The sequence below is a fragment of the Piliocolobus tephrosceles genome, chromosome 15 (genome assembly GCF_002776525.5).
Source record: "Piliocolobus tephrosceles isolate RC106 chromosome 15, ASM277652v3, whole genome shotgun sequence".
Taxonomy (NCBI): domain Eukaryota; kingdom Metazoa; phylum Chordata; class Mammalia; order Primates; family Cercopithecidae; genus Piliocolobus; species Piliocolobus tephrosceles.
Genome location: NC_045448.1, coordinates 30,774,517 through 30,802,253, shown reverse-complemented (window position 1 = coordinate 30,802,253; position 27,737 = coordinate 30,774,517). Strand labels below are relative to the sequence as shown.

General features: G+C 49.1%; 1 protein-coding gene across 1 annotated transcript in view; it reads left to right on the top strand.

Annotated features, from left to right (window-relative positions):
* Positions 1-27,737, top strand: part of CAPN13 (calpain 13) — an 85,343-nt gene that overhangs the window by 39,672 nt on the left and 17,934 nt on the right. Inside the window, exons 6-15 of the mRNA XM_023217320.1 lie at positions 3,881-4,055; positions 5,053-5,127; positions 9,534-9,625; positions 13,293-13,367; positions 14,458-14,603; positions 16,390-16,538; positions 22,038-22,049; positions 24,196-24,392; positions 25,388-25,421; positions 25,787-25,843. Of these exons, the coding sequence (XP_023073088.1) occupies positions 3,881-4,055; positions 5,053-5,127; positions 9,534-9,625; positions 13,293-13,367; positions 14,458-14,603; positions 16,390-16,538; positions 22,038-22,049; positions 24,196-24,392; positions 25,388-25,421; positions 25,787-25,843 (1,012 nt within the window). The remainder of the gene's footprint in view (positions 1-3,880; positions 4,056-5,052; positions 5,128-9,533; positions 9,626-13,292; positions 13,368-14,457; positions 14,604-16,389; positions 16,539-22,037; positions 22,050-24,195; positions 24,393-25,387; positions 25,422-25,786; positions 25,844-27,737) is intronic.

Here is a 27,737-nt window from a genome sequence, read left to right as displayed (position 1 = left end):
TGAGGCAGGCATTGTGAAGAGGCGAGGGAAGTGTCAGAGCTGGGTATCACTGCTAGCAGATGAAAGCAGAGAGGACCACACCCTTGAGGAGAAAATGAGTGGACAGCATCATAGATCCAGAAAATTCTGGAGATCATCCTAACTAGCCTCTCGGCCCACACATGGAGAAGCCAAGTGTCCGAATTGTGATGGGATGGCAGGTGCACGTAGTTAAGCTGGGCCTGTGGTTCTTTACTCACCTGGCCAGGGGACATCATTATCTCCGTTCTGCACCCTTGCGGAGTGCAGTCTGGGCCCTAGAGGTGGTGATAGCACCACAGTCTACCCCAGTCCCTGTTCTTCTGGAAGTCACAGTCCAAACAGCGAGGCGCCTCAAGACCTCTTTTCGTGCATTCTTTTTGAGGCAAACTTGTGAAAAACTATAGTTTTTGTTCATTTCCAGTGTCAGAAAGAGCTGCTCATTAGCATTTGAGAATGAAGCCCAGATAACAGCCAAGGTTGTTGAACCAATCCACATGTTTGGGAGGTTAATTCACTTCTAAGCTACTTACGAAAACACTGCCATTATCTTTTCAATACGGATTCAGCCCTCATCTCTTCAGGGCCTCGTTTTATCCTTATGTAAAAACAGGGAGACCAGTGGTTCCCTGTGAGAATTAGAAAGCTTGCAGAAGGAAATGATGACTTTGACCCCATTTTGTTAACAGATGACCTAAAGCAATCATTCAGCTTGAAAACAAATAGGAACGTGGACGTGGCATCCGCATTCCACTGCTTAAAGAAATCTAGCTGAGGATAAAATGTCTCAGACTATTAAAGCTGTTTAAAATCTCCCCCACCCCTCACTATCCAAGAAGGAAGCTCTAAAATGCAGGGGTGAATCACATAGACTTACAGTGTTTCAGAGCCAGAAAGGACGTCTGTCAGCATCAAACCCCACCTTCTTTGAAAGATGGGGAAACAGGCTCAGTGAGGTGAAATGACTGGCCCAAGATCACACTCAGATGAGGATGGAGTGAGCACGATTTTCCCTAGTCACTACTTCCCATACCTTCCCACCATCCCTGACATTGTCAGTCCTATAGGAAAATGATTTGTCTTTTTGCTGCTTGTGGAGCTTAGTGCCTGGCACATGAGGACCACAGCCCAAACGTAGAGAGCCCATCTGTCCAGATGGAGATGGACCTCTTCCCTCCAAGGGTGCAGGCAACAGCCCAGTGAACACATGGACTCCAGACTTTCTATTCTCCTTGCAGCTGGGGAGTCTGGAAATTAATTGGTCAAGTCAAATGAAAACCATAGTTACGATTTTGTTTTCCCCAGAGGTCGTGAAATAAGAGAGGAGACTGAGGGACGAGAGCTGGTAGGCTGCTTACCATCCTTTATAGAATCTCTACAGCATTTCAGCATCTGCTCCGGCTCTATCTGAATTCTTTCCTCTTTCATATGATTGCCGGACAGAAAGACATTTCCCCCAAATGAGGCTGAAGCAGAGGGATGAGGACAAGGCTGTCTCAGAATTCCTGGTTCAGGTGATGAGGAATAGTGGTGGCTGCGGTGAACACAGTTCTCTCTCTCTCTCCTTTCTACTTCCTGTCAGCAAAGGGGGCTAAGAATAGTTGCCATGTTCCTGAACATCAGCAGGATCCGTGAGCTCATGTTGAGAAAGCAGAAAGATAGTTCCTTGTCAAAACACCCAGCTGCTGCTGGGACAGGTTTCATGGGCATTGTGGATGTGTAGTAAGAGAAAGCTTCAGAAGACACCACGGGCTCTGGCTGTGAGTGGCAGGGGGTGCCTTTGGTTGTCTTGGGTGACTCCGAGGTGACTGCCGGTTGCTGTGGGTGCAGGACGTCAGATGGGGCCCAGAGGCAGTGAGACAGTGAGGTGAGGGAGGGGCCAGGCCCCACTATGGCTTTTCTGGAGTGCTGTTCTTTAGCACAGCCCTGTTTGAAGCCAGGAAAGGTGCCGTGAGCATATCACCAGGAAAGGGCTGTTGCAAAGAGCAGAAGGTCGCACTGGTGGGGAATGGATTCCCAAACCCCAGTCCTTGTGAATTTCCAGCACCCTCAGCCATGCCCTGGTTATTGGAACAGGAGCCAGAACCCACGTGGGACAGCGAGGGATTCCAGAGCTCAGCCCCAACCAGGCACGCTCACCACCAAAGAAAACTCTACAGTTGACTGAGCAAATGCTCCAGAGAGAAGAAGCTAGACCCTGGGTCAGAGAGAGGGAGAGCAGGAGGATAAGGTTTAGAACCAGTTTTAAAACAAGATTAATCTGTCACATGGGGGCTCCTGTAGAGACGCCCCTTCATTCTGAGAATCCTCAGCTTTCTTTGATAAAAGGCTTTCTCAGCCATTCCTTCTAAGCATTCGTGCCTGGGGCAGTGTCCCGCTGATAGTGACTGCTTGATACATACATATTTGCTGAAGTGAATCTACTGGAATTCTGTGTGATCCCCAGGAGAAGAGAATGTCAGAGGTGGAAACAGTGAGAAAGAATTCTGTGTGATCCCCAGGAGGAGAGAATGTCAGAGGTGGAAACAGTGAGAAAGGAGTGTTGAGGGTTGATCCAGTCACCCTGCGGCTTCCAGATGAAAGGCCAAGGACAGGGAGGGGAAGGGTCTTGTCCATGGTGGAAGACCCAATTGGAGGGGGCAGCAGGATGGACCCAGGCCCTGATCCATGTCTGATTTTGCATTACCCGAACAAAAGCTGCAGCAAGGACTTCCTCCACTGCCTACCGCCCTGCGAAGGGCTCTGCCTCTGCCTGCCCACCGGGGACAGGAACACGTAGGTCCCTGGCGAGAGTGACAGAGGCAGCAGTGAGTGTGGCTCCTGCTGGGCGTCTTTGATGCCAGGGTCTCCTGCCTGATCTGGCCTCAGTTCCACATCCTTTGTGAGCTTGCCCTGCCTAAATTTCAAAATTCCATGGAACCCTTCCAATTCACCCCATGGATGGGAGCTGAAGTTCTCAAAACACATCTGACTGTCCAGGCGCTGTGTGAGAGGTTCCATTGTGACTGATCAGGCCACCCTTTCTCCTGGGGAACATTAGGCCTCTTGGGTCTGGCTCTGCCCATCTCCCAGAAACAGAAACACCATGGGTGGGGGTGGAGGTGGCGTGGCAGGAAGAGATGCTTTGGAGAAGGGGGTGAGGGTTTTAAACTTTTGGGGTATGTTACATAAGACTCATCCTTACCTATGTTATCTTTAGTTAAGCCAGTGATCTCCCTCATAATCTGGGGGTGAGTGGGTAATTCTGGGGATGGGAATTCTGGATCAGGGTTTGCAGAGTGAGAACAGTGGTTCCCAATGACTACTGCCAGCATCAGGGTATAGCTGTGAGCTCTTAGAGGGCAAGAATGGGGTTTTTAAACACATGCCCTCATAGTCCCTGGCCCACAGTCAGTACTTCACACTGCTGTTAAACTGAATGGGAAGCAGGAGATACTCAACGAAGTAATATCCAGTACTCGTTAAGGGATGACCACGTGCCAGGCACTATGTGGAACATAGCCCCATGAGGCTCCTTAATGTGTCCAAGGTCAAGCAGCCAAATTTGTAGCAAAGGTAGGGTTCAACCCCTGGCCTGTGGCTCTAGCACAGGCACACCCAGCCTGTCGTCAGTGCTGCCACTTATGGGACTGTGCAGGCCTAGGGGACCGGGGCAGGAAGGTACAGAGGATAGTAGGAGCCCCTGGAGCAGCAGACAGTGCTAGAATCTCCATCCAGGCAAATGGGAAGTAGGTGGCCATGGTCAGGAGTGGACCAGGCAGCCCCTCACCTGGGAAATAGGCAGAAGGTCAGTGCACAAGTTTCCCTCCCGGAGCATCTCACCAAAGGCACCATGATGGTTCATCCCCCGTTCCCCTCCCAGGCTGCTCGGATCCTATTCCGATCTGCACTATGGCTTCCTCGAGGATGCCCTGGTGGACCTCACGGGAGGCGTGATCACCAACATCCATCTGCACTCCTCCCCTATGGACCTGGTGAAGGCAGTGAAGACAGCGACCAAGGCAGGCTCCCTGATTACCTGTGCCACTCCAAGTGGAGTAAGTCAACGGGGAGCCCTTTTGCATCAGTTCAAGCCTTTCTTCAGCCAGGAATGCTCAGCCAGGGGCCCATTCAGCTAAGAAGGGTATGGCAAGCTGCCACCATTAACGAACACTGATAGTGTGCTTTACCCCGGTCACCTCACTGAACCCTGCGGTAGCCTGCCTCTAAGACAGAAATTGCAGAATTCACTTCACAAAAGAGAAGGCAGGCTCAGAGAAGCTACCTAAGGTGCTCACCATCACACAGCTCGTAAGTGGCTGGAAAAGTTTCCAATGCTACTGCCCCAGAGCCTAGACCTACTGCTACAGCTCCCAGGCAAGCAGTGGGTTTTACCATGCACTGGAGAAGGCAGCTGCAGCTCCTGCTACTGTGGACCACTCCTTTGTATTTTGCCTTAAGTTTACGCAGAGTCCCCCGGGGCCCTCTGATGCTCACTGGCCCTAATGGCAGCACCCAAAGGCAGCATGACTCATTTTGAAAAGCTTGGGTGGCCCTCCAAATTATTTGAGTCTGTTCTGAGACATCTGGTTTCTATCCGCGGGGATGCTTCCTTCATCTTGAAACATATGGGCTTTGAGTCACACATTGCTAATCCAAAATGCCACCAGAAGCCCAAGATGCACTTTAAACCCCAGTTACTCCCAATGTGGGGGTCAAGTGATTCCTACGTCCTGCAAATGTCCCAGCAGACATATTTGTGCTGTGTCTCACTGATGACATGTGGTTGGTGGAGAGAGTAACCCAGGCCCTCAGGACTCCATGGGGTTCCTTCCATCACTCATGGGGGTGGTTCCCTGAGGCATGAAATCCCTGGGGCCTCAGATACCCAATGGCCTTCCAACTCTGCCACTCTAGAAAAGAGTTCCAGGCCATCTATCAGTCCCAAGTGAGTCAGTGGGACCCAGATGGCTCAGTGGCTGTTTGGACTGTGTTTTTCTATTTCTTTGAAGAACCTGTAGATGTCTAATCTTGGTCTGCTTTTCTGCTTTGAAGTCAACAGATACAGCACAGGCGATGGAGAATGGGCTGGTGAGTCTGCACGCCTACACCGTGACTGGGGCCGAGCAGGTAAGGCTGGCTGCTGGCCTGTCCAGCTCTCCCCTGGCCTCTGCCCCAGCATTCCTGTTCCTTTCAATAGGGGCCAGAATCACATGAAAGGCCAACAAAGATGAAATGAGGATTTATCACCCTTGCCCCCATGGTGACATGCACCATGGACAGCCTCAGCTCCTTCTGTTCATCCAGAAGTTCTGACTCCCACTGTCTTCCTTTCCGGGAATCCACCAGAGACCTTGCTGTCCTGTTGCTGATCTCAGACAGCTCTGAGTGTCTATTCAAACTGGGAGATTAGCCCCAAAGGAGGTAGAATGAACTACCCAGTTGACTCCAGGGGGAAGTTTTGCCCTGAAAGGGGTTTTATTTGTTACATGCAAGCTAAATTGCTATAACAAAGACACTCCAAAATATAGGGTCTTAAGACAAAGTACATTTCTGTCTCAGGTAAGCAGGTGATGCCAGGACTAGTAGGTGGCTCTGGCATCCTCCACATGGGGCTTCCACCCATGAGCCCAAGACAGCTGCTCTAATCCCTCATCTCCCAGCCAGAGGAGAGAAAGAGGCCAAGGGACACTCATATATCCATATAGAAGGCATAAATTGGAAGAGGCATGCATCATTTCTCTCACATCCCATTAGTCTAAGCTTAATTATGTGACCACACCAAGGCCAAGGGAGGCTGGGACATACACTGTCTAGCTGGGGCCCATAGGCCCAGATAAAACTTTATTCTCATGGAAGAGGGGGAGGTTGGCGCTGGAGGACAATCGTGCTCCTCAATGGAAGAATTGACTTTGGCTGGACAAAAATGTATGTGATCACTGTGTGCAGTATAATTTGGCCTGGAAAACACTACTGAAGTCCAACCTTCTCCATTCATAAAGAAAGAAGCTGGGGCCTGATAGGAGAGATGTCTTTCACGAGGTTAGACAGATGGCACCTGGGAGATAGCTGGCCTGGACACTCTGTCTCTTTAGTGTCTGTCTACACTTGTCACCACACTTGCGGTGACAGCACTTCCTGGCCATGGGATGGTTTCCTGCAAGTGTTCCTCGGTCTCCATATTTCTCACAACACTTGAGGTCTAATAATGTCTTCTAAGTCCTAAGAGACCGAGTTGCAAACTCTAGGGCACATCATTTCTCTCAGGACTTTATGGACCGAGGACTGCAGAGCATCAGGCTCTATGTGTGGCTTTCTCATACTTGCCTGGCCTCTGCTCCTTTCCCACCTGTCCTTCCTCTCTCTATCTGTCTGTCTCTCTTGTCCATTTTGATCATTGTCCCAATCACAAAACCAAGACAATATCTCCTGTCTCTAATGAATGCTTTTTGTACAATAGGTAATTGTCCAAAACTGACCTCGGCACTTCCAGATTCATGGAAAGAGAGCTATTATCAATTAGTAATATCTATTTGGGGCATGAGATGAGGAAGTCAGGTACCTTTGCAATGCATTTGCCATTCTTGGACAAGATCCTTTTTATACATCGAGATAGCCTTTGTTTCTGCTCTGAACACAGGGGAGAAGAGACTCGTGTACCCAGAGGTCCAGGTGACCTTGGAGCATGAGTCCCCACAGAGGCTGGCTGTGGAGATGGCAGTGACTGCTGGATTGCAGAGCAGCTATGTGAACATCTAGGGTGACAGAGGGGAACTCGGGAGTCCAAGTGCTGGCTCAGCTGCAGTTTGGGCTCCTGATCATGACACCCACAGCTCGAACATTTGTGCCCCCATAGCGTACACTTGGAATTATTTTAATAATATACTGAGTAGTCTAAACAGAACACCTCCCCTGGGAAGACAGGTGATCAAGACCGCATGTCCTGTGTAATCCATCCCTGCTCCACCATTCCATGCTGCTGACACTTCACAGAACGTGTTCTAAGGAGCACTAGCCTCTGTGAAAATGGGTTTCCAAATACACTTGGAAAATGCCACTCACTATATCCCCTCCTTGGCGATTCAGAGTGTACATTTGCATTTTAAAGACTCCAAGAGGCCTGTATGAGCAGTGCAAGCCCTGCTGGTTTTTATTGTACCATTAGCCACAAAACCATTTTTGCTAGGAATAACTATTAATGGCCAATGGAACTGGCATTCAGGATAATTCATTTGAGGAAGTACTACTGCAGGGTAGATAACTTGCGTCACCTCCTGCCCGGTAGCACCTTTCCTGAGTGCTGAGCAGGGTCAGAGGCAGAGTCAGCGTCCAGGGAGTGAAGAAGCACGTGGCCGGCCCATTCTTGGGTGTAGCCATGGCCTTGGCCTCGAGTGTGACCCCTGCACCCCCAGACCAAGGCCCATGCCAGCACGAATAGGTCACTGCCATAAAGGAGGGACACAACCAAGAACTTGAGTTGGTTAAAGACTCCTCCTCCAGAGAGAGGAGGTTATAACTCTGAACCACAAGAGCTAAGATTAAAGCAGCCCATAAATGTGGCATGCTTTTTAATCTGCTCGTGCTCCCTCTAGGCAGGACACAGACAGGAAGATACATGAAATTGGCATTTTTTATTACGCACCTAGCTCAGTCGGGGATTCCCCTGGGCAAAGGGGTGAGTGTTTATCTGCATGCCCCACTTAGCCCTGCTTCCAGCCCCTTTGAATCGCAGGTTGCTTTTCTCCCCCATGCCCACCGGAGCCCCTGAGTATCCGTGAGGCACTGGGCTCATTAAGCTGTTTGGGGCACCGGGTGACCATTTCTTGTGTCCTTGCTCCATGGGCTCTGTCAGGTGCTGGCAGTTGACAGTAAACGGTGTGCAGAGCTTGGGGTGCCTCAGGGTAGGGCAGACAAGGGTAGGAAAGCTGGGTCTGTGCTTCTTGGAGGCATTGAAAGTGAGAGCCCCTTCTGCTGAGGTACTGGCCAGGGAGCGGGGCAGACAAGGGAAGCAACAGAAAACAGCCTTTTCCGAGCCAGGCTCCTGGGCCCGTGTGTGACTGTACGGCTCCTGCCCAGCAATGCCCCACTGGTGAGCATGGGCATTGACCAGGTGGCTCAAGGGTCACAGTCAAGGCCAAGGTCACAGCCACATCCAAGAACGGACCTTTATTCATGCCCAATTCCAAAACTAGGAGCCGGGGCTTTGGAAACTGACCGTGGCTAGATTGGAATTCTGCCTCCACCGCTGTCTTAGCGATCTTGAGAAAGGTGCTTAGCTTCTCCGGTGCTGTTTCCTTAGCGCACGTTAGCCGGCACCTAGCTCTGAGCCCTGCCTCCACCTGCGGCTTCTCTTCCACACAGCGATAGTCTGTTCTACCCAGAGTGTTGTCTGTCTTCTCTGACCAAGAATCAGGGAGCAAGTTCGCCTCTTTCCTCACCCCTCTGGGCCTCTGTCTCCTCAGACAACATTAGCACAGATCGATATCACAGCTACTGCTCAATCATATTTTAATTCCTCTCGCCACGCTGAGGGCTGCTGGCTCTTGGGGATGCAGGTTCAAGGGTTGGCTGCTGTGCTGTTGTCATTTTTGCACAGTCCTGCCCTCTGGCTTAAGTGGTGTGAGGGAGCAAAGGGGTAGACCTCCTTATCTGAAGTGCGGTGAGGATGAGTTACCCCAGACAGGGGGCAAGGAGAGAAGAAAGGAAGGAGGAAAGGAGGGAGGGAGAGATGAGGGAAGGCGGGGGGTAAAGAAGGAAGGGAGGGGCGGAGGGAGGAGAAAAATGAGGGAGGGAGGAAACAAGATAAGGAAAGGGAAGAGAGAGGAAGGAAGAGACAGATGGAGGAAGAGAGGAAGGGAGGGAAAGAGAAAAGGAAGGAAGGAAGGAAGGAAGGAAGGGAGGGAGGGAGAGAGGGAAGCAGGGAAAGTTCAGGCCATGGTTGGCCATCTTCTCTCAGACCGAGGTATCTCATCAGCTCTGGGATGCAGGATGAGGAAGGCTAGCCCCGGCTAACTTGGTTCACAGGCCATCTCAGTCTTGCTCAAATCTGCCTCCTCTACCCTCGTCACTCACGACAGTGCTGTTGAGACTGCTCCATAGCTCCCACTGGGCTGCCGGCAGAGAATGAGGCTGTGTCTGTGGAACAGAGATGCCATCCATGACAGGCCTTGGAGGAGGCTGCGGACCCATAAAGTTGTCCTCTGCAGCCCGAAGCAACATCCCCTGCTGTTTATCTGCTATTAAATCTCAACTCACTCAGGTTCTGGGATGCAGTCTTAGGGAATGATAAAGTTGCATCTGCCCTTGCGAGGGGCTGAGCGGAATGAGGGGCCATTTCCTCGTCTATCTCCTTCCAACGCCGTGCAGGCAGTAGAGAGACATTGATTTTTTTTTCCCCTTTCAATTTTTTCTGGTTGCAGCCAAATGAGGTCAGAAGTTAAATTGGTCCTTGGAGGTAAAAAGCAGCTGCATTCATCCCCCTTTCTGCTGACTTTTGCTGTAGAGCACTGACAGTTTGTTTTCTGTTTTCTTTACAGATTCAATACAGAAGGGGCTGGGAAGAAATTATCTCCCTGTGGAACCCCTGGGGCTGGGGCGAGACTGAATGGAGAGGGCGCTGGAGTGATGGGTATGGCTTCAGGAAACCTCTCTCCATCCTTCACAGAACGATTGGTGTTGGTAGAGCCTCCTGCCCATGAGAGCAGGGGTTGTCTCGCCGCTGTGCATCTCACCGCAGGCCTGTCCAGCTCACACCTACACATGGTTATCGGTCCATCTCACGCTCCGGTGACGCCATCTGCCAAGCAACTATGAGGCACCTACTGTGTACCCCCTATACTAAGTGCACTGTGTTAAGCGGGTGCTGTGAGGTGTATATGGATGACAAGACCCAGTGCCCACCCTCCAGAAGGTTACAGTCCACAGCAGGGAATGCACATGCCTAGAATTAGTAAAAGAGGCGGGAGGCAGGGCAGGCAGGAGCCAAGCCCCGACTTGGCAAGACAGAGATGGAGAGAAGGAACTGCCTCCCTTGGAGGGACCCATGGGATTCTGATCCTGAGCATGTCACATCATGGTGGAAAAGGCGTCCTAACTGGGGGCAGTTGGGGAAAGTGATGCAAAGATTTGGATGATGCTTTTGTCCAATCTACTCAGCTCTCCAGTCTTGCCCTGCTGCTCCGGATGCCTATGAGTACTCGGTGCCTGGGATATAAATGATAAAGCTGCGCCTCTCCACACTTAAATCAGGAGGCACAGGAGCTAAGACATCCCATGGGGGCCCAGCTGTGTGGTCAGTGCTTTCCCCAGGGAACTGGGCTGGCACTTCCCAGCTGCCAGAGGAGTGGACCCCTAGGCCCCCAGCCCCTTGCTGACTGTGAAGGAGACAGTGGTCCTGAGAGGACAGAGGGGCCGCAACAGGTTACTTGCTCCTCTGGGCAGCCAGTGAGGCTCAGCCCAGTCGCACTCCTCCAGGGGTCTATGTCCATCCATGAAAAGTGTGGTGACACAGCAGCTGCTGCATCCTCGCCAGTGGGGCTGGGGGTAGGGAACTTGATCTGAAAGGAAGTGCAGTCCGTTCAGACAAACAAGAACAGGCCCAGCACACAGTGAAATCAATACAGTGAGGACGGTGCATTCTGGAGGCAAATGCAGAGCCAGCCAGTTCTAGACCTGATGCCCCAGGCTAAGCTGTGGCAGAACCGCTCCAATCTCCCATGACCTTGGCACCCTTGGGCACTCAGCCAGTGTGGGATGAAAGTGTGATTGGGATGGAGGGCGAGGTAAGCAGAGATGGAAGACGGGAGGATACAGCACAATGAATTCCTAGAATAAATCTAACTGTGACCTCAGACGCCCCTGGGAGAATCGGGCAGTCAAACCCCCCCAGTTTCTCCTCTCTCGCCTCTATTCTTTCTTCCTTCCCAGGTATATCCTTTGCCCTTTCCAACATAAATCCTAATAACTTCTGTCCTTTTCCAGTTCTCCTTCCCAGTCATTACACCAAGTTGCCAAATATGGCCCAGAGTGTGACAGGATCAGCCAGCGTCCCTGATTTGAGGCTGCCTGTTGGGATAGAAGTAGAGGGAAAGCAAATGACAATGACAGATTCCCTAGGGTAGAAGAAGAGGTACTATATTCGCAATTGATGTTTTGCCCATGTTTCCCATGCTAAATATCAAATGACCAGTCAAGGCAACAGGGGACACCAGGGTTTGGGGGAGAGCAGCGTCCCATGAGCTGGCATGTTCAGGGAAAGCTTCATGGATGGGACCGAACTTGAGTTGGCCTTGTGGTAGAGGAAGTACGACTCACTTCAGAAGAGATCACTAGATAGGAGGGGGACACATAGGCTATGGCACCCCTCTGGGAACATCGATAGTCTGTTCAGGGCCAACAAACCGGCCTGAAGCAGAGAAAACAGAGAGAGAGAGTGCTGGGAGCCGACACCAGACAGCCTGATGCCGGAAGTCTGGATTTATCCCCTACAGGCATGGGCATAAATGAAGGCTTTTGAACATGGCCGTGATGTGTGCAGAGCAGGGACTGGGGGAGACGGATCTAGCAGCACCTGCTCTGTCGGATCACGTATTGTATCCTCAGCTGACTGCTGAGGGTCACCACTTTGCACCAGAAACCAGGCTGGAAGGAAGTGACGGGGACTGCATAATCACTGTCTCCAAGCAGGTGGTTGATTTCTTCCCTACTTTTTAGGAATGGAGATGGATGGAGAGAACCAGATGGTCTAATCTCAGCCATAATTGAAATTTCAGTCGCACACACTTAAAGGCAAACTTGCATGAATCGATAGCGTATTGATTTACACTACAATTATTTTCCCTTACACACTGCAGAAAATGTAATTATCGCTTAATTATAAAATTGCCATTTTACAATACCACATCTGACTGCCTTAGACTGCAACCGGAAGCCTGAGTGGTGGCCCTTGCCTTGCTGTCCTAGCACAGAGGGGACCCAGGCTCCCCCTGCAACCTCATCCATGAGAAAGGTCTCATTGAGCTTTTGTGCCCCTGAAACCCATTGCCTACAAGCATGCCTCCCCTCTAAGGAGTGGGCTGAAGAAGGGGCAGCTGCTGCCTTCTGCTTGTGAGGGTCTCTTCCTCGCCAGAGACCCAAGGACTGGCTTCTGGAACATATCGTTCCAACGAAGTGGGCAGCATTAATTAATTAAACAAACAAAAAATCACTGTGTGCTATTAGGCATGCAATTACTTTTGCACCCACCTAATACATGCCAAGGCATGGGCAAAACACCTGCGATGATAGGATGGCCAGCCAGGCTCAGCAATCTCATGGCTCTGGGAGTCTAGTGAGACATAGCAACCAATACACAAAGTAATAGTAACAGAGCGGACTATGGAAGCTCAAAAGACCTGGAACAGAGGGCAGTTGGGGGCCAAGCAGGGCTTCCCAGAGGCAATGCCCTTTAAGAGGAAAGATGAGTAAGGGCAGGTTACAGAACTGAGAGGAGGAAGAGGGCGCCAGGTGCAGTGAGCATCAGGGTGAAAGTTGGGGGTGCAGGGGGTGTTTTAAGGAAATGAAGACACTATTGCTGGAGAATAGAATTCAAGAGTGGAGGTAAGGTGAGGAAGCAAGAAACTGGTAACATCAGAGAGGGTGGCAGAGGCCAAGGTTCTCTTTAAGGAGTGTGAACTTTACCTTGAGAATATGGAACCACTGATAGGTTTTAAGCAGGGAAATAATATAATCAAGTTTACATTGTAGAAAGATCATTTCAATGGCAGTGTGGGGAACGGATGGGAAAGTGGGCAGAACTGAGTTCAGGGAGACCAGGTGGACATCTAGAGGGAAGGGCAGGGAGCCTGAACTGGGGTAACAGCAGGAGGGATGGAAATAAGTGCCTGGCTTTGAGAGGAGTTTAAGAGGTAGGATCAATTAATGAATGCTATCTGATGATTGTTTGGGTGTGAGAGAGGGACTCCTCATGTTCTCACTCAGGCAATAGGAGGTGGCAGAGGATGGGTATGGTCAGGGACAGGTTGATTTGAGGTCACTATGGTTCTCTATTAGAGATGTGGGGTGAACTACAACATAAATCCATCTAGACCTCAGGAAAGAAGACCAGCTGGGGACAGATGTTTGGAAGTCGTCAACAGGTAGAGAATAACTGGGTCCTGTCCTAGGTGGAATGACACTTGCCATGTGCTCCCCAGGAACTAATGGTGGCATGTATAGAGGGTCCCTGTTGACCCACACATGGTTGAGAAAAAATGCACTGGAAAATCTCACCCTGTGGTTTGTTTGTCCATGTTCAGGTCTCAGGAGTGGGAGGAAACCCGTGACCCGCGGAAAAGCCAGCTACATAAGAAACAGGAAGATGGAGAGTTTTGGTATTTACCCTTCTTATATAACGGTGTTTTAAATCTTTAACTATTGCCCAAGTCTTCAATCCCTACCCTTTTCCCTAAACATTTATGAAGATGGAAAATAGCTTTGCAGAGACCTGTTTCGAGGGAGCCTATTTTCTCTACCAAGACACAAAAACTTTGGATGAAAAATTATTGTAGGCTCCCTCTTGGTGGGAAAGTTATTTCAGTTATGAAATGCTGAACTTTCCAGGACATTTTAATAGTAAAAGAGAATATTGGCACCAAAAGCTTGAAATCTGTGATTTCCTGGAAGCTAGGACACATGGTTGTCAGGCCCGTATCTTCTGTACCATCTTGCTGGGACCCTCGAGCTCCCCAGTTTCCTCTAGTGTGACCTCAAAAACAGCAGCAGGATGCAGACTCTGTAGCTCTGGGTGAGACATTGGCTTCATCACCCAGAAGTCACGCAGGACTAGATGTTTTGAGAACACATTCTTGGCCATATACTCACATCTCAGAGCATGACATGTATATTCCTCAGAGGGTTGTCTGTTTTACTGAGTGATGTATTTCAATGAAAATTAGCATGTGTGGAAAGGAGCATGGGTCTAAATAATTAAGAATCAGAGGGACAAATATAGATTAGAAGGAAATCTTTCCCAGTGTCTCTGGTTTAATCACAGTAGGAGATGGGATTTTAGGTGTGGAATCCAACTGTAGGCTGATAAAGACCTCAACAATAAATTTGGCAAAACAGCCTAGGGTAAAAACGATTTTCCTAGCAGCTTAGAGAACCCAGAGCAGAGAGAGACTGGCAGTCATCCCGCTGACCATGAAAGGGCTCACCATTGGATCAATGCGTTAAGGAGATGGCAGTTAATGATAAAGCTTCTGCCTGGTGACAGGCAGACCCCAGAACTTGACTGTGTCCTTGCTCTCCCAGCCACTGGAGCAGAAGGACTAAAAACACAGAAGGGTGCTTGATGGTGAATGAGCCAGGTTCAGACATTGGTCTCTGGGCAGGACAGTGGCTATGCTGTAAAGTCAGAGGAACCCCCACCCTGGGGACACAACCACTAGTCACTGAGTGATGTATATCTGTTTTTAACAGGATGTCATGTCAAGATTTCCAACAGAAATTCGTCTCCATGTTTATATGTAGCCAAATTCCAATTACCCTGGACCATGGAAATACACTCCACGAAGGATGGTCCCAAATAATGTTTAGGAAGCAAGTGATTCCGGGAAACACTGCAGGTAATGATGACACGGGTGGTCACGCTGCCCAGGTGGAAGCTGGCTGCCCCAGCCCAGCCCTTCCATAGCTTCAGCTCTCTCTGGCCCTTGATTCTGGGCCATGAGCCTGAAGCTGAAAGGAGGGGAGTGTGTCAGCATGAAGAGACTGTGACTGTTCCTCCAAGTAAAATGATTGCTTGTAGGGGTCAAGCAGGAGAATCGCTGATGTGATTCTCCCACAGCCCTCCATGCTGTGCCACTATCCTTCCACTAACCCCCTCCCGCTTCCTGGGAGGAGAGCAGGCTCACCACCCTCCAGTAAACATCCAGAACAAGGGGGAGGGCTGCAGAAAGAACACAGGAAAGGAGTTGGGGCCTAGGTTGGACCCTTGTCTTTGCTACATACTGGCCTTGTGATGTTGGAAACATAATTGGTCACCCTGTCCTCAGCCTTCCCAACACTCAGCAGTGGAATTAGTCATACCTGTCTGTCCTTGAGCCTAGAGAGCACCACCCAGACACAAGGGAGACTATCCCTGCCCTGTCTTGGCAGGTGTGTCCCTGCTGAAGTCCCACAGATAGGCGCCACTGAGCCCATCTTTCAGCTCCCCTGAGATGAATCTTGTTGATCATGGCCTTGGGAAAGTCACATTCCCTCCCTGTACCTCCCATTCCCTGTTTGTGGCATTGATGAGTGAAACAGCTCCCTGTGAAGAGGAGCCAGAGTGTGCTTATACATCCTTGATAATAGAGGCTGCATAAACAATGCATTTGTGTGTGTGAGTGTGTTTGTTGTGTGTTTACACCCAGGGATGTGTATGCATCCCTTCCTCTGGGTACCTGCCTGTCGAGATGGTTTGTTTGAATGAGGCCATACCCCAGGGTGTCCCTCTTTTTGACCTCCAGGCTCTAGTGATCTACAGAACTGCTGCTCAGAGAACCTTGTCACCAGAAGGTCTTGGGCAGAACCTCAAGAGCTGCTGAGTCACTCTTGGGCAGCAAATTTACTGATTCCTCTTTCTGAGCTACACCTCTCTGATTATAGGGCCGAGGCCCTCTCCCCTGGATACAGTGCTTATCAATGAACTAACAAAACCTGTACATCAGGGCCATATTTAGTAATACCTTACAATGGAAAAAGAAAAGGGAGCCAGTGATCGAGCACCTGCATTTTAACGCACCGTCTTATCCAGTCCTCACGGCACGTCCATGCTGTGATGGTCCTCTACGCCTCCCCACTCCCTTGCAGAGCTCCCCCATTGTCAGTCCAGTCTTCTGATGTGTATCAATTCATCTCTATCTTGACTTACCTTCATTCTTCCATGTATTTGAATCTAATGGTTTTCACATTAGCTTGCTCTCTCTTGTTCTGGCTTTGATAAGCATGCTTGGTTAGAAGAGCACAGCAATTGCCATCTCTCTGCCTATTTTCCTGTCTCTAGTTGTGCTTGGGTGGTTCACGCCATTTCAAGGCTCTGATGGTTACCACCAATGCAAAAGCTCACATGTAGCTGGGAACTCTGGAATTTCACTTATCATTATAAAATAGACTTTGACTTTACAGTTTAAGAAACATTTTTAACACAGTGGGGACTATACAACCTTTCCTGTGTTTAAGAGGAGGAAGCCAAGGTTTATAAAATAAACTTGTATCTCAAGTAGTAACTGTGAGGATTAGGACCCAGGCCTTAGGTCTCCAATCCAGAGTTTACAACACAACCCCACAGAGCTCTCTGCACTGGACATGGTCCCGCCCGGGATTCCCAGTAGTGAAGCTGAGCTCTAGTAACAGCTCTATCTGATGCAGGAGGACCTCGGAATGATGCTCAATTCAACTTTTCTGTGCAAGAGCCAATGGAAGGCACCAATGTTGTCATCTGCATCACAATTGCTGTCACGCCACCAAATTTGAAGGCAGAAGATGAGAAACTTCCACTCAATTTGCAAGTGATTCCGGTAAGGCAGCCTGCTTCAGGGCTTTCCCTTTTAGAAATTCAGTGTAAACCTTGAGTTGGGGAGAACAGCTTTGGCCAGGCTGGGAGATTTGACTATACCACAGCCTTGGAGACAAAGCCCAAAGAGGCTGTAGCATTCATCCAGTACAAGGCTAAATGTGCAAGAAATCTGAGGCCAGAGAGATGACAATCGACCATAATTACAGTGGGACTCACCTCCTGCCCATGTCGCTTGTCAGCGTTTTCTGGGACACTGTAGAATCTAATGCTTGCTACTCAAAAAGTGGTCTGGGCCAAGACTAGCTGTTCTAACAAAGCAGATTCTGGGCTTATTCCAGACCTTCTACATCAGAATGTTTAAGGACAGAGCCTGAAAATCTGCATTTTCATAAGCTCTCCAGAGGCTTATGCACATTAAAGTTTGAGAATCATTGGCTAAACTTTGGAAGTTGTTTAGCAGGGGGAAAAAAAAGCTGTCTAAACTGTTCTGAGTATAAATCCAAGAGGTGTGTTTTTCTCTTATGTTTAGACCAAAGTCGAGTCATAGCTTGGTGGTTGGCATGCAAACTTCTGCTTGGCTATTCTGAGGCCAGGTTTCCCCTCCACCTAGGCGCTCTCTCCTTTCATGGTTTTATGAAACTTTTATTTTAGGTTTGGGGGTACATGTGAAGGTTTCTTACATAGGTAAACACGTGTCATGGGGGTTTGTTTTATAGATTATTTCATTACCCAGGTATTAAGCTCAGTACCCAGTAATCATCTTTTCTGCTCCACTCCCTCCTCCCATCCTCCCTCCTCAAGTAAGTCCCCGTGTCTGTTGTTTCCTTCTTTGTGTTCATAAGTTCTTATTATTTAGCTCCCACTTATAAATGAGAACTTGCAGTATTTGGTTTTCTGTTCCTGTGTTAGTTTGCTAAGGATAATAGCTTCCCGCTCCCTCCATTTTCCAAGGAAAAAAACATGATCTCGCTCTTTTTGTGGCTGCATAGTATTCCATGGTATATATGTACCACATTTTCTTTATCCAATCTATCACTGATGGGCATTTAGGTTGATTCCATGTCTTTGCTATTGTGAATAGTGCTGCAGTGCACATTCACATGCATATGCCTTTATCGTAGAATGCTTTATATTCCTCTGGGTATATACTCAGTAATGCAATAGCTGGGGAAATTCATTTTTTAAAAATACCATTTAAAAGAAAAAAGCTACAAAAGAACATCTGATATCTCTACTCCCTGCTATTCCCCCAAACAATTCGGTGCATCCCCCAAGTCAAGTGAAGGTTCTCCAATCATACACCTCACGGCTTCTTTGCACTAATGTGGATAATTAAGATCATGCACTCATCACATGCTGGGATCCTCTCTCCTCATAATAGAGTTGAAGAAAATGAGGCCCCAAAAGGTGAAGTGACATGGTCAGAGTTAATGGCAGAGCTGAGACTGGCTTCCAGAAGTCCCCTAAGCCTTCAGTCAAACACACAAGTCACCTTTCTGAGCACCAGGGATATCAGAGGTCCTTTAACAGACTGGGCTGGAGCTTGAATTACAGTGTCTCTAGGAATGATTTCAGTTTCTGTTCACTGAGCTGAAGGCAAAATTCACAGCCTTGAGTGTCAGTGCATTTATGGACAGACAGGGCTCCTGGGTACCCAGACATGGCTGAACAGTCCTGTGCATTGGCTGTGGTTCACACTAATGAGAGGGCCTCACGGTGAGAGAATACAGATCGTGTCTCTCTTATCAGAAATGCTTCGGACCAGAAGTATTTCACATTTGAGATTTGGAGGATTTTGGAATATTTGCGTTATATACTTACTGATTCAGCATCTCTAGTCCAAAAACTCAAAATCCAAAATGCTCCAATGAGCACTTCCTTTGAGTATTATGTCGGTGTTCAAAAGCTTTGGATTTTGGAGCATTTTGGATTTCAGATGTTCGGATTAAGGATACTCAACCTGTACTTCAGAAGTACGAGCATGTTCACATTCATTGTCTCAAAAGCCCAATTAGCCCCACATTTGTAGGTGTGGAAGCTAAAGCTCAGAGAGGAATGACCTATCCAAGGTGCACCTTGGAGGTGACAGGGGCGTTTGATCCCAGGACTTAGGGTCTCAGGCCCTCTCAGTAGGGCTTAGGAGCATGCCTTTCTGATGATACTCATGGCTCCAAAAACCCCAAAGATTCTGGCTCTAGCAGGAAAGCTTTTGTGTTCTGCTCTCCTTGACCATATTTCCATTTCCCAATTTCAGGAATTCGGTGGAGAGAGATTGCTGGGGTTTAGCAGAGTAGTTTTGAGGTGCCTCAAACCCTTTGACGCTATGGAAGAATATCTCTTAACGATGTAGTAGTACACGGTTGTCATTTTCATCACCACCTGGTACTGAACACTTTTTCCACCTTAGGGGAATCCTGGTGGGAGGCAGGGCCCAGCCTCCTACTGCAAGCAGCTAGAGGCCAAATATTCCCTCAACCAAGCCCTTGGATGCAAAAGTTGTAGACTTGTGACCCAGGCTTGCCCAATTAGACGCTCCCTTCATCTCCCCCTCACCCCTCATACACACACACACAGAGACACACACACACACACACACAGAGTCACTCAGAACCTTGGCACTCAAGGAAATAACTAAAACAGGTGGGAACAGCTGAGGATTATTTGCTGTGTATCCTTCTTGTCTGGCCCCTGCCCACCTCTGGGCTGCATTTTCTAGCATCCCATCGACTCTGTGAGCTTTCCTTCCAAGAAGCACCTTTTAGCCCACCCCAGCCTGCGTTAGTTTCCAGGGCTTTCAGACAAGAATTCCTGCTGACTCAGGTGCCTTCTAAGAGGACCCTCATCCTCAGGTTCTCCAGCTCTCACCTCTGGGAAGAAAAGGCTGGAGATAGAGGGAAAGATTTGGGAAAGGCTGAGAAGGAACTGAGGCCTCTGGTCTGCCCAGCCAGGATTGACCAGGTCAAGCACCAAAGAGGCCTACTAGAAACATCTCAGCCAACTCTTCCTTCTTCTGAGCCAAGACAGAAGCCCAGAAAAAGATCACAGCTGCCCCAGCACACACACAACTTCCGAGGCTCTGTTCACACGGGTGACCATGGGCCTTGTGTTGATTCACCCAAAGTCTTCACAGTTCGGGAACCCTACCGAGACTGTAACCATACGATTTTTTAAATGATATCAAACCCACTTCCCTACTTTTCTGCCAGAGATGTGTTACTTCTCACCATTCCCCAATTTGCTGAAGGAACACTCAGAGCCAAGAGCTCCTCAGGCTTCCTGGAGATCCCAGCAGATCTTGCAAGATTCTGATTGAGTTAAATGCCAAAGAACAGTTCAGACCTGGACAACTCAAATGATACTTGGGTTGCTTTCACAGTTCAGCTGAGAAACAGCAATGTACTTGCTAGCAGCCAGACTCTCAGAAGGCTCCAGGGCTCACATGGTGTCTGTGGCTCCAGTGCTGCCCTGCTGATATGATGATGCTCCAGCCCTGGCATGGGCCTGTGACTCCCCAGTTGCTGTGGGAGCCCTGCTCTGCTTTATGTACAACCAGACCCTGATGGGGTATGAATAGGCAGGGAGAAGACAGGACAGTGAAAAGGATGAGGGTGGATGAGCCAATTCATCCTCACCTCCCTCAGAGTTCCTCCCCAAGGCCTGGACTTTCCACCTTCCTCTCAGCTCACCCTTGGCCTCCAGATAAGTCGGCCTGGGAAAACTGAGAGGTCTGTAAACATGGGTGGGGCCCAGGGTCAACAGTGGAAAAGAATCAAGCCAACTAAGGAAGACATCACCTGGTGGTGACAGGGCTTGGTTACAAAGCAAGCAGCACAGCTTGCCCTGTTCCCAACTCTGCTACTTAAACTGCTCAGCCTCAATTTCTACACCCATAAAATAGGGAGCCCAGCATCGGCTTGCAGGATTATTGTGAGTATCCAACACTTTACATACAAGTGCTTTGCAAACTGTAGAGAGGCTTACAATGGAACTGCATCCTCAGGTATTCCTTCTACTACATGAAGACTGGAACATGGGTATCTCCCCATTCATAGGCACACAGACATTCCTACAAGCATTGGGGGTGGGGGTGCAAGAACAAATTCCCATCTATTTACAGTGGTCTGATAGACTAAAAGAAGTTGACTTCTCAAGGAAGCTCCCGATGTTAGGGAGTTTACATTTGCACCAGGTTCTGTGCCATCTGCAGGCCCTGTCAAACTCTCCCCCGTCCTTCCAATGCAATCATCATTGCTGTGAAGAGTAACCACACCTTGCCGGGCCGACCAAAGAATACCTCCTCCTCTCAGACACCTCCTTTTCTGCCTCAGTTTCCTTCCTCTTGCTGTCTCTGCAACTGAGTGGGTTTCATTTCTTACAATCTCACACAGAGAATGGGCAACCAGTCATCCCAGTTCACCTCTAGGTGTGCCAAGGAACAGGCAGGCCACACAAGGAAGAGGAACATGTTCCACTTATACATTTTTTTGAGGTTATCCCCATTGATCCATTCAAAGCTATCAGAGGAAATCTTGACACCTAGTGGATCACCAAATCAGTGTCATAAGCGTGGGGAGATGTGTGGGCTGACATCTTCAGGCTGCAAGAGCCACGGCCTTGGAAAGGGCCATAAGTTCCACCACACTATTGGTGGTTCTCACCATGCAACTTGGAGAAGGTGCAATATTCTCCAACTCAAGTGTTATCACAGATATAAGTAATGTTTGTAAAATTCATACCTAATAAATTTAGGAAGTCATGTCTGCTTACAGCTATTATGTTTCTGTTAAAACTAGTTTGCAGATTGGTCCATGGATGCTTTGTTGGATCATGAAAGTTAGAGTGCAACAGGGTTTGAAGACTCTAAGTGATGGTGTATCTTGTTTCTAATAAGAAAAACTTCTTTTGTCTTTACTTCATCTTATTAGAAAATGATATGTCAGTGTTTAAAACAGGCTTTGTGGCATGTTTTATCTTTACCTCATCTTATTAGAAAGTGATATGTCAGTGTTTAAAACAGGCTTTGTGGCAGCTGGGCGTGGTGGTTCATGCCTGTAATCCCAGCATTTTCGGAGGCCAAGGCAGGCGGATCACAAGGTTGGGAGTTCGAGACCAGCCTGGCCAACATGGTGAAACCTCATCTCTACTAAAAATACAAAAATTAGCCAGGCATGGTGGCACGTGCCTGTAACCCCAGCTACTCAGGAGGCTGAGACAGGAGAATCGCTTGAACCCAGGAGGCAGAGCTTGCAGTGAGCAGAGATTGAGACACTACACTCCAGCCTGGGTGACAGAGCAAGACTCTGTCTCAAAAAAAAAAAAAAAAAATGCTTTATGGCAGGCATAATAGGTATAAAATAGGTATAAAATAAATTCTTTAAAAGAGAGGAAGAAAAGGTGGAGGAATGCAGGGATGAAACCAATGAGCCAGGCTGTTCAGTTCTGCTTGCCTTTTTGTTTGGGTCTGAGTTTCTAAATCTGCCTTTCTCCCTGTTTCCAACAGGCTGGCTCACAGGTATGGCTCAGCATCGTCCTTGCCCTGCGCCTCTGCTGCTGTCCACCAGTGAAGTGTTAGGCCACTTCCAATGCCCGTGGCCTCCACGTGTTCAGTGGCTGCAAATTCAGTCTAAGTCTTACATCAGACACAGGCCTAGAATCCCCAAACAGGTTCACAAAGCAGGAGAATATTTAGCTGTCCTGGTTTGAAGCTTTGGCCCTTTGAGCTGTTCTCTTGTTAACATTCAAGTGAAACCATCCTCAGGACCATGGCCTCTGTTAGAGAAGATTGATGAAGCTGGTTCCTTTTTATTTAAGATGAGAGCAGCACTAAGGGGTACCTTGGAAAAGATCTTCAGCCTCCTAAAGTAGTCAGTCCCCAAATCCTCCATAAGCAGGATGCATGCTCTCCAAATGCAGCTTCAAGGTACATCCTTGAGCCCGTCTTGCAAGAAACTGCCACCCTCCTAAACAGATCATCTGGCTCAGGATTGGTGAAAGGTAACTTGCCCATATGAAGAAGGATGGAGAAGGACAGGTGGAGTTTGGAATACCTATCCTCACAGGCACTCAGACCCACCCCTCTGCCCATGGCTGAGAGCTCTGAGCCCCCAAGAGGGAGGTGCATCTGCCTGGGGACCACAGATGAAAGTGGGAGCAGGATGTGGCCACAGACAACAAAGAGTGATTACAGCACCTCCAGGCCTTCCAGGGGAGCCTGCCTGTGACAGTGGTGGCCCAGCCACAGAACTGGGGTCATGATCTGACTCTGGTCCCTGACACCCCAGCTATGAAGTGGAGGGTTGGGATGGGCATTGAGAGAAGCACTCAGGTGCAAGGAGCCATCAGCATCTCAGGCCCCAGAGCTGGAGAACAAAGTGGCACTTAATCCAGGAAAAAGCACAGGACCCATCCCTACAACCTCAGAGTCAGGTCTGTGCATGACCAGTCCTGGGTTTGTGGTTTGTTGATGCTGGGTACTCTGAGCAATGGACCAAGAACCCCCACATTGTTCCCCCACACTCACACTTCTCACTGCCACTGAGCAAGTCTGTTCTGAAGGATCAGGAGCTTGGACAGGGCTATGAGGGGGCCAACAGAGGGAGCAGGACAAGATAATGGGTAAGTAGGGAGACCCTTGCCTTCTAATTGCAGGAGGCACACTGCTCACTCACCTCTGCATGCCCACTGCCTCCCCTTGCACCCACACATGCATGCACCCTCGCCCATACCCAGAGCCACGGGACACTGCTGACCCTCTGGAGAAGAACTGATTCCATCATTGCTTTTGCCATAAGGGCCCAAGCAAGTCAGGCTCCCAAACCTGGTGAGGCTATTGTTAATGTCAGCAGGATTGCATTGGAGATGCCACCCAGCCATACCCCTAGGGCAGTGGCCTATCTCCTGTTTCACCTTGGAGCCCAACCCTGTCCCTACTCCTGAAAAGAAACTTTCCCCTTTCCCGTTTTCCCCGCAAGGCTTAGCTCATAAATAATCATTTCCTACTGCATAACCATTCGAAATGGAATCCCTGTGCTTGACTGTAGTGGGGAAAATTTGTTTAGCAAGGGGTTTTTATTACATAATATGTATGTGACATCTGGTAATAGGAACTGCATTATATTTATTGTTTTATCTCTAAGAAAATATTGAAATAAAAGGAAAATGATCAGGGCCCATTATTCTCCAATGAGAAGGAATCTCGGGGCTTCGCTGGAGAGATGAAACAGAGGAAGTGAAAAGAATTCAATTCTGTAATAGTATAGCAGTCCAAAGTATTCTGCTAAACATTCAGGAGAGAAGGGGCTTCAGGGGCCCTGGAAGAAAATCAGTGTTGAAATGATGTCACTAGTTTCCATGCAGGTTTTCTGTCTATATAAGCAGGGAGAGAAAACTCAGAAACTCAGGATGCTGTTAGACTCAATGAGATAAAACTGTGTGTAGTATTTCTTTGCATCCATTGTAGTGTCCAGGGTCTAGAAGAAACGATAGTCTAAATGCTACTGCTTTTTGAGAGTTCAGCTGAGCACTGTCTCCATTTATAGAACCTGTAATGTTATCTTGGTAAATGGAGAGGGTCTAGAAGGTGGTGGGTCTTTCTTGGTGCCTGGGGTCCATGCACAGAGGGGGCTTTCTCACAATAATTGTATTTCTTCTAATTCCAGAGATTCCGGGAGAAATTTCCACCCGTGTTTTCTTCCCCGTTCGGAAACGTTGTCCAAAGCTCAAATAATAAATTCCACCGCAACTTCACTGTGACCTGCCATCTGAGCCCTGGGAACTATGTTGTGGTCGCACAGACGCGGAGAAAATCAGTGGAGTTCTTGCTCCGAATCTTCCTGAAAACGCCAGACAATGACAGGTACAGAACCCTCTGGGATTCTAAATGTCTTATTCTATTTAACTTTATAAAAACATGTGTCGTTATGGGCTGTGCTCTGTGTATTCGTGCAGCATGTCACTGGGGACACGCCATTGGCCCCACTCTAGAGCAGCTCACCATAAAGGGGGAGCAAGAAAGTCTGTGAACCAAGAACCAGACCACAAACAGGATGGGGCCATTGCCAGATGGAAATGCAAAGTGGCACTGGAGGACTGAGTGGCAAGAGGGACTGAGAGAAATGGCACTTGAGCTGGCCTTTGAAGAAAAACATAATTTAATAGCTTAAAAGGGAAGGCAATGGTGGCCATGGGAAGGTGGGTGGAAGAAAAAAGCATGAATGGTGGCAGGGAAGTGACTGTGCACAGGGCTGCTTGGAGAGTAAGTAGCATCAGCATCTATACAGGAAGGTGGCATATCGCCAGCATGTCACATGTCCTGAAATGTGGGGTAGAGCAGGGAGACAGTGAAAGATGGGCCTGAAAGAAAGAGTCCATCACGGAGAGTCTTCCATGCCAACTTGATCATTCAAGACTGCGACCAGCAAGTGCTCACCCCGCTGGGCCCCTTGTCTCCTCTTGGGCCCAAGGCAGACATTGCCATCATTATGGCAGTCTTTGCAGCTGAGTGTGGGTGAGAGCTTCTAAGTCCAGCATGGCAGGCCGCCATCACACCACCAATCAGAGATGGAACCTAAGGCAGAGCCTATCTGCCATCCTGACAATGGGGGTTGCTGGAAGTATCTGGTTGTGGAAGGAGCCATTTACTAAACAGTTGAAGACCAGACCATGTCCAGCCAAAATGCTGGGCTTGTGGCCACAGTGCTGCAGCTGCTCACTTCATGTCCTGCGGTGCTGAGGGTGCCCTATTCAGGAACTTGGCATCAATATCCAGTGCCAGCTGGGTGCCCTGTATATGCAGGTCCCCTTTGAGTGGTGAGCTGGTCATCCTTGTCACACTGTCCTCTGATTTTCTAGGCACCTGAGCCGCCATTTCAACCTCGGAATGGAGGTAGGTATGCAGCAGGGTTTGGCTGACAAGCCTCATTGGCCCCATCCCATCCCCAAGAGCTTCTGTCTCCTTCTTTGTGCCTTCCCCTGCCCCCAACCAATGAAAAGAGAGACACCATGATAGGCTGATGATAGCTCAAAGGGGCGGGTGGGGTAGGGGGAGAAGACCAGACATCCAAGGCCAGGCTCAACGCAGTCCTCTTCCTTCCACAAACTTCAGTTTTCTCATTCCCCAGAAGGCTTTTTCCAACTGCCCAATAAAGCCTCTTTCTCAGATCTTGGCAGGGGTTGTTGTGCCCTTGCTGTACCAGATGAGTGGCCTCCTTCCCCAGAAGTCTAACATTGGCTATTTTCCCTTTGATCCAGGGAAGCCCTTCAGAACATGGCTCCCAACCAAGCATTTTCAACAGATACGCTCAGCAGGTATGGTACCCCAGGGGCCTTACGTGGGAGCAGAGAAAGGGACCTGAGGGAGGGACAGCTCTTACAGGCCCTTATTGGGATGCAGAGAGGAGAAATGACTTGATGGATTATTTTACCTGCCTCTCTTTCTGGATCATCTCCAGAACTGCTCTGGCTGCCAAGCTCGGTAGAGACACGGCGCCCCACCCACTGTCATCTGGGTGACATCAACATGGAATGTAGAGCTTAGAAAGGGAGGGGATAATTATGGGTTGTGAGGTGTATTGCCTTCTAAATCTTTAAACAAGCAATTGGCAGTACCCCTTGAAACCTTTCCTTCTCCTACTCGGCCACCTCCCACCAACCTGGCATCATTCCTCCCGGGAGCTAGCCAGCTTCAGAAAGCACATACAGCTTCAGAAGCACATACAGCATCCTTGCTGCCAAGCCACCTATGTGCACACAGGATTTCCTTAATGGCTTAATAAACTGTTATAAAGAACTCCTTGACTTGTCAGAATAAAATAGCTGCCAGGGGCTCTGCACAAAGGGCCTCTTACCGTTAATAATTGTGTTGGTGTGGAAAGTGGACAGTGATACCAATGTGCGTCTCTACCCTGCCGCCTTGAACCAGGAAGAGGCCAAGGACAGGAAGCAGGGCAGGCCCTGCCTCTGCATTCAGAGGGTCACTGGGGCAGTGGTCACCCAGAAGCAGCTGGGCCAAAGTAGGAAAACTTAGGGAAAAAAAGAGAATGTGGCTGGAATGAGAGGCATGTGTTGCAAAGAGCAGCTGAACACAGGAACACGGACCTCCGTGAAGTCAGTACCAGCCCAGGATCCAGGTCCACTATCTGGGCTGATTCAGGAGGCACTTCACTCACTGCATGACAAGGCCGGCCAAGATGGATGTCCTCAGTTTGCAAGCTCCCAAAGGCAGGGATGATATTATACGCATTCTTTGTCCCCAACACTGATCACTGTCCTTGGCCAAGGAGGTGCTCAATCATTTCTATTGAATGAAGGCAGATCACCTCCCGCAGAGCAGATGCCTGAGTGAAGGTTAGCCCCCGAAGTGGTTAGCAGGCGTAATTAGGATGCCTGAGACCAAGCTTCCTTCAGTGGCAGGTGGCAAATTCTCACACATGGCCCATGCACCTGCACCTCTAAAGTAAAAAAAGGGTGATTAGTGGCCCATAGGGGGCCTTTGTGGGAATTAGAATAAGACTCCAGTGTGGTACTCTGCCAGATACATGGCTGGGAAGTAGAAAAGAGACTGGATTCCAGCCCCCTTTCACCTCTCGGCCAGGCACTCTTGAGCAGGACCCACCTGGCAGTATTCTGTAATCCTGCAAGCTGTCCTCAGGGTCTGTGTCCTCCAAAGAAAGTTTAAAGCAAAATATTCCTCCATGCACTCACTGTGTCCTCTCTTCTGACCTTTTCTATCACTTTAACTAGATTTAAACTAATACAATGGTTGTTGGGCACGGTGGCTCACGCCTGTAATCCCAGCACTTTGGGGGGCCACGGCAGACAGATCAGGAGGTCAGGAATTCAAGACCAGCCTGGCCAGCATGGTGAAACTCTCTACTAAAAACGGAAACATTAGCTGGGCATGGTAGCACATGCCTGGAGTCCCAGCTACTTGGGAGGCTGAGACAGGAGAATTGCCTCAACCCAGGAGGCAGAGGTTGTAGTGAGCCAAGATCATGCCATTGTGCTGCAGCCTGGACGACAAAGCAAGACTCCATCTCAAAACAAACAAACCAAAAAAAAAAAAAAAAAAAACTAATACAATGACTTGATGCTACCACCGGTTCTTCATTCACTGTAGTAGTAGTGACAGCTCTATAACCCAGGGTCTGCCTGTGGGAAAGGAAGGATCCACTTAGACTCTGGGATGAGCTAGGTCTATCCA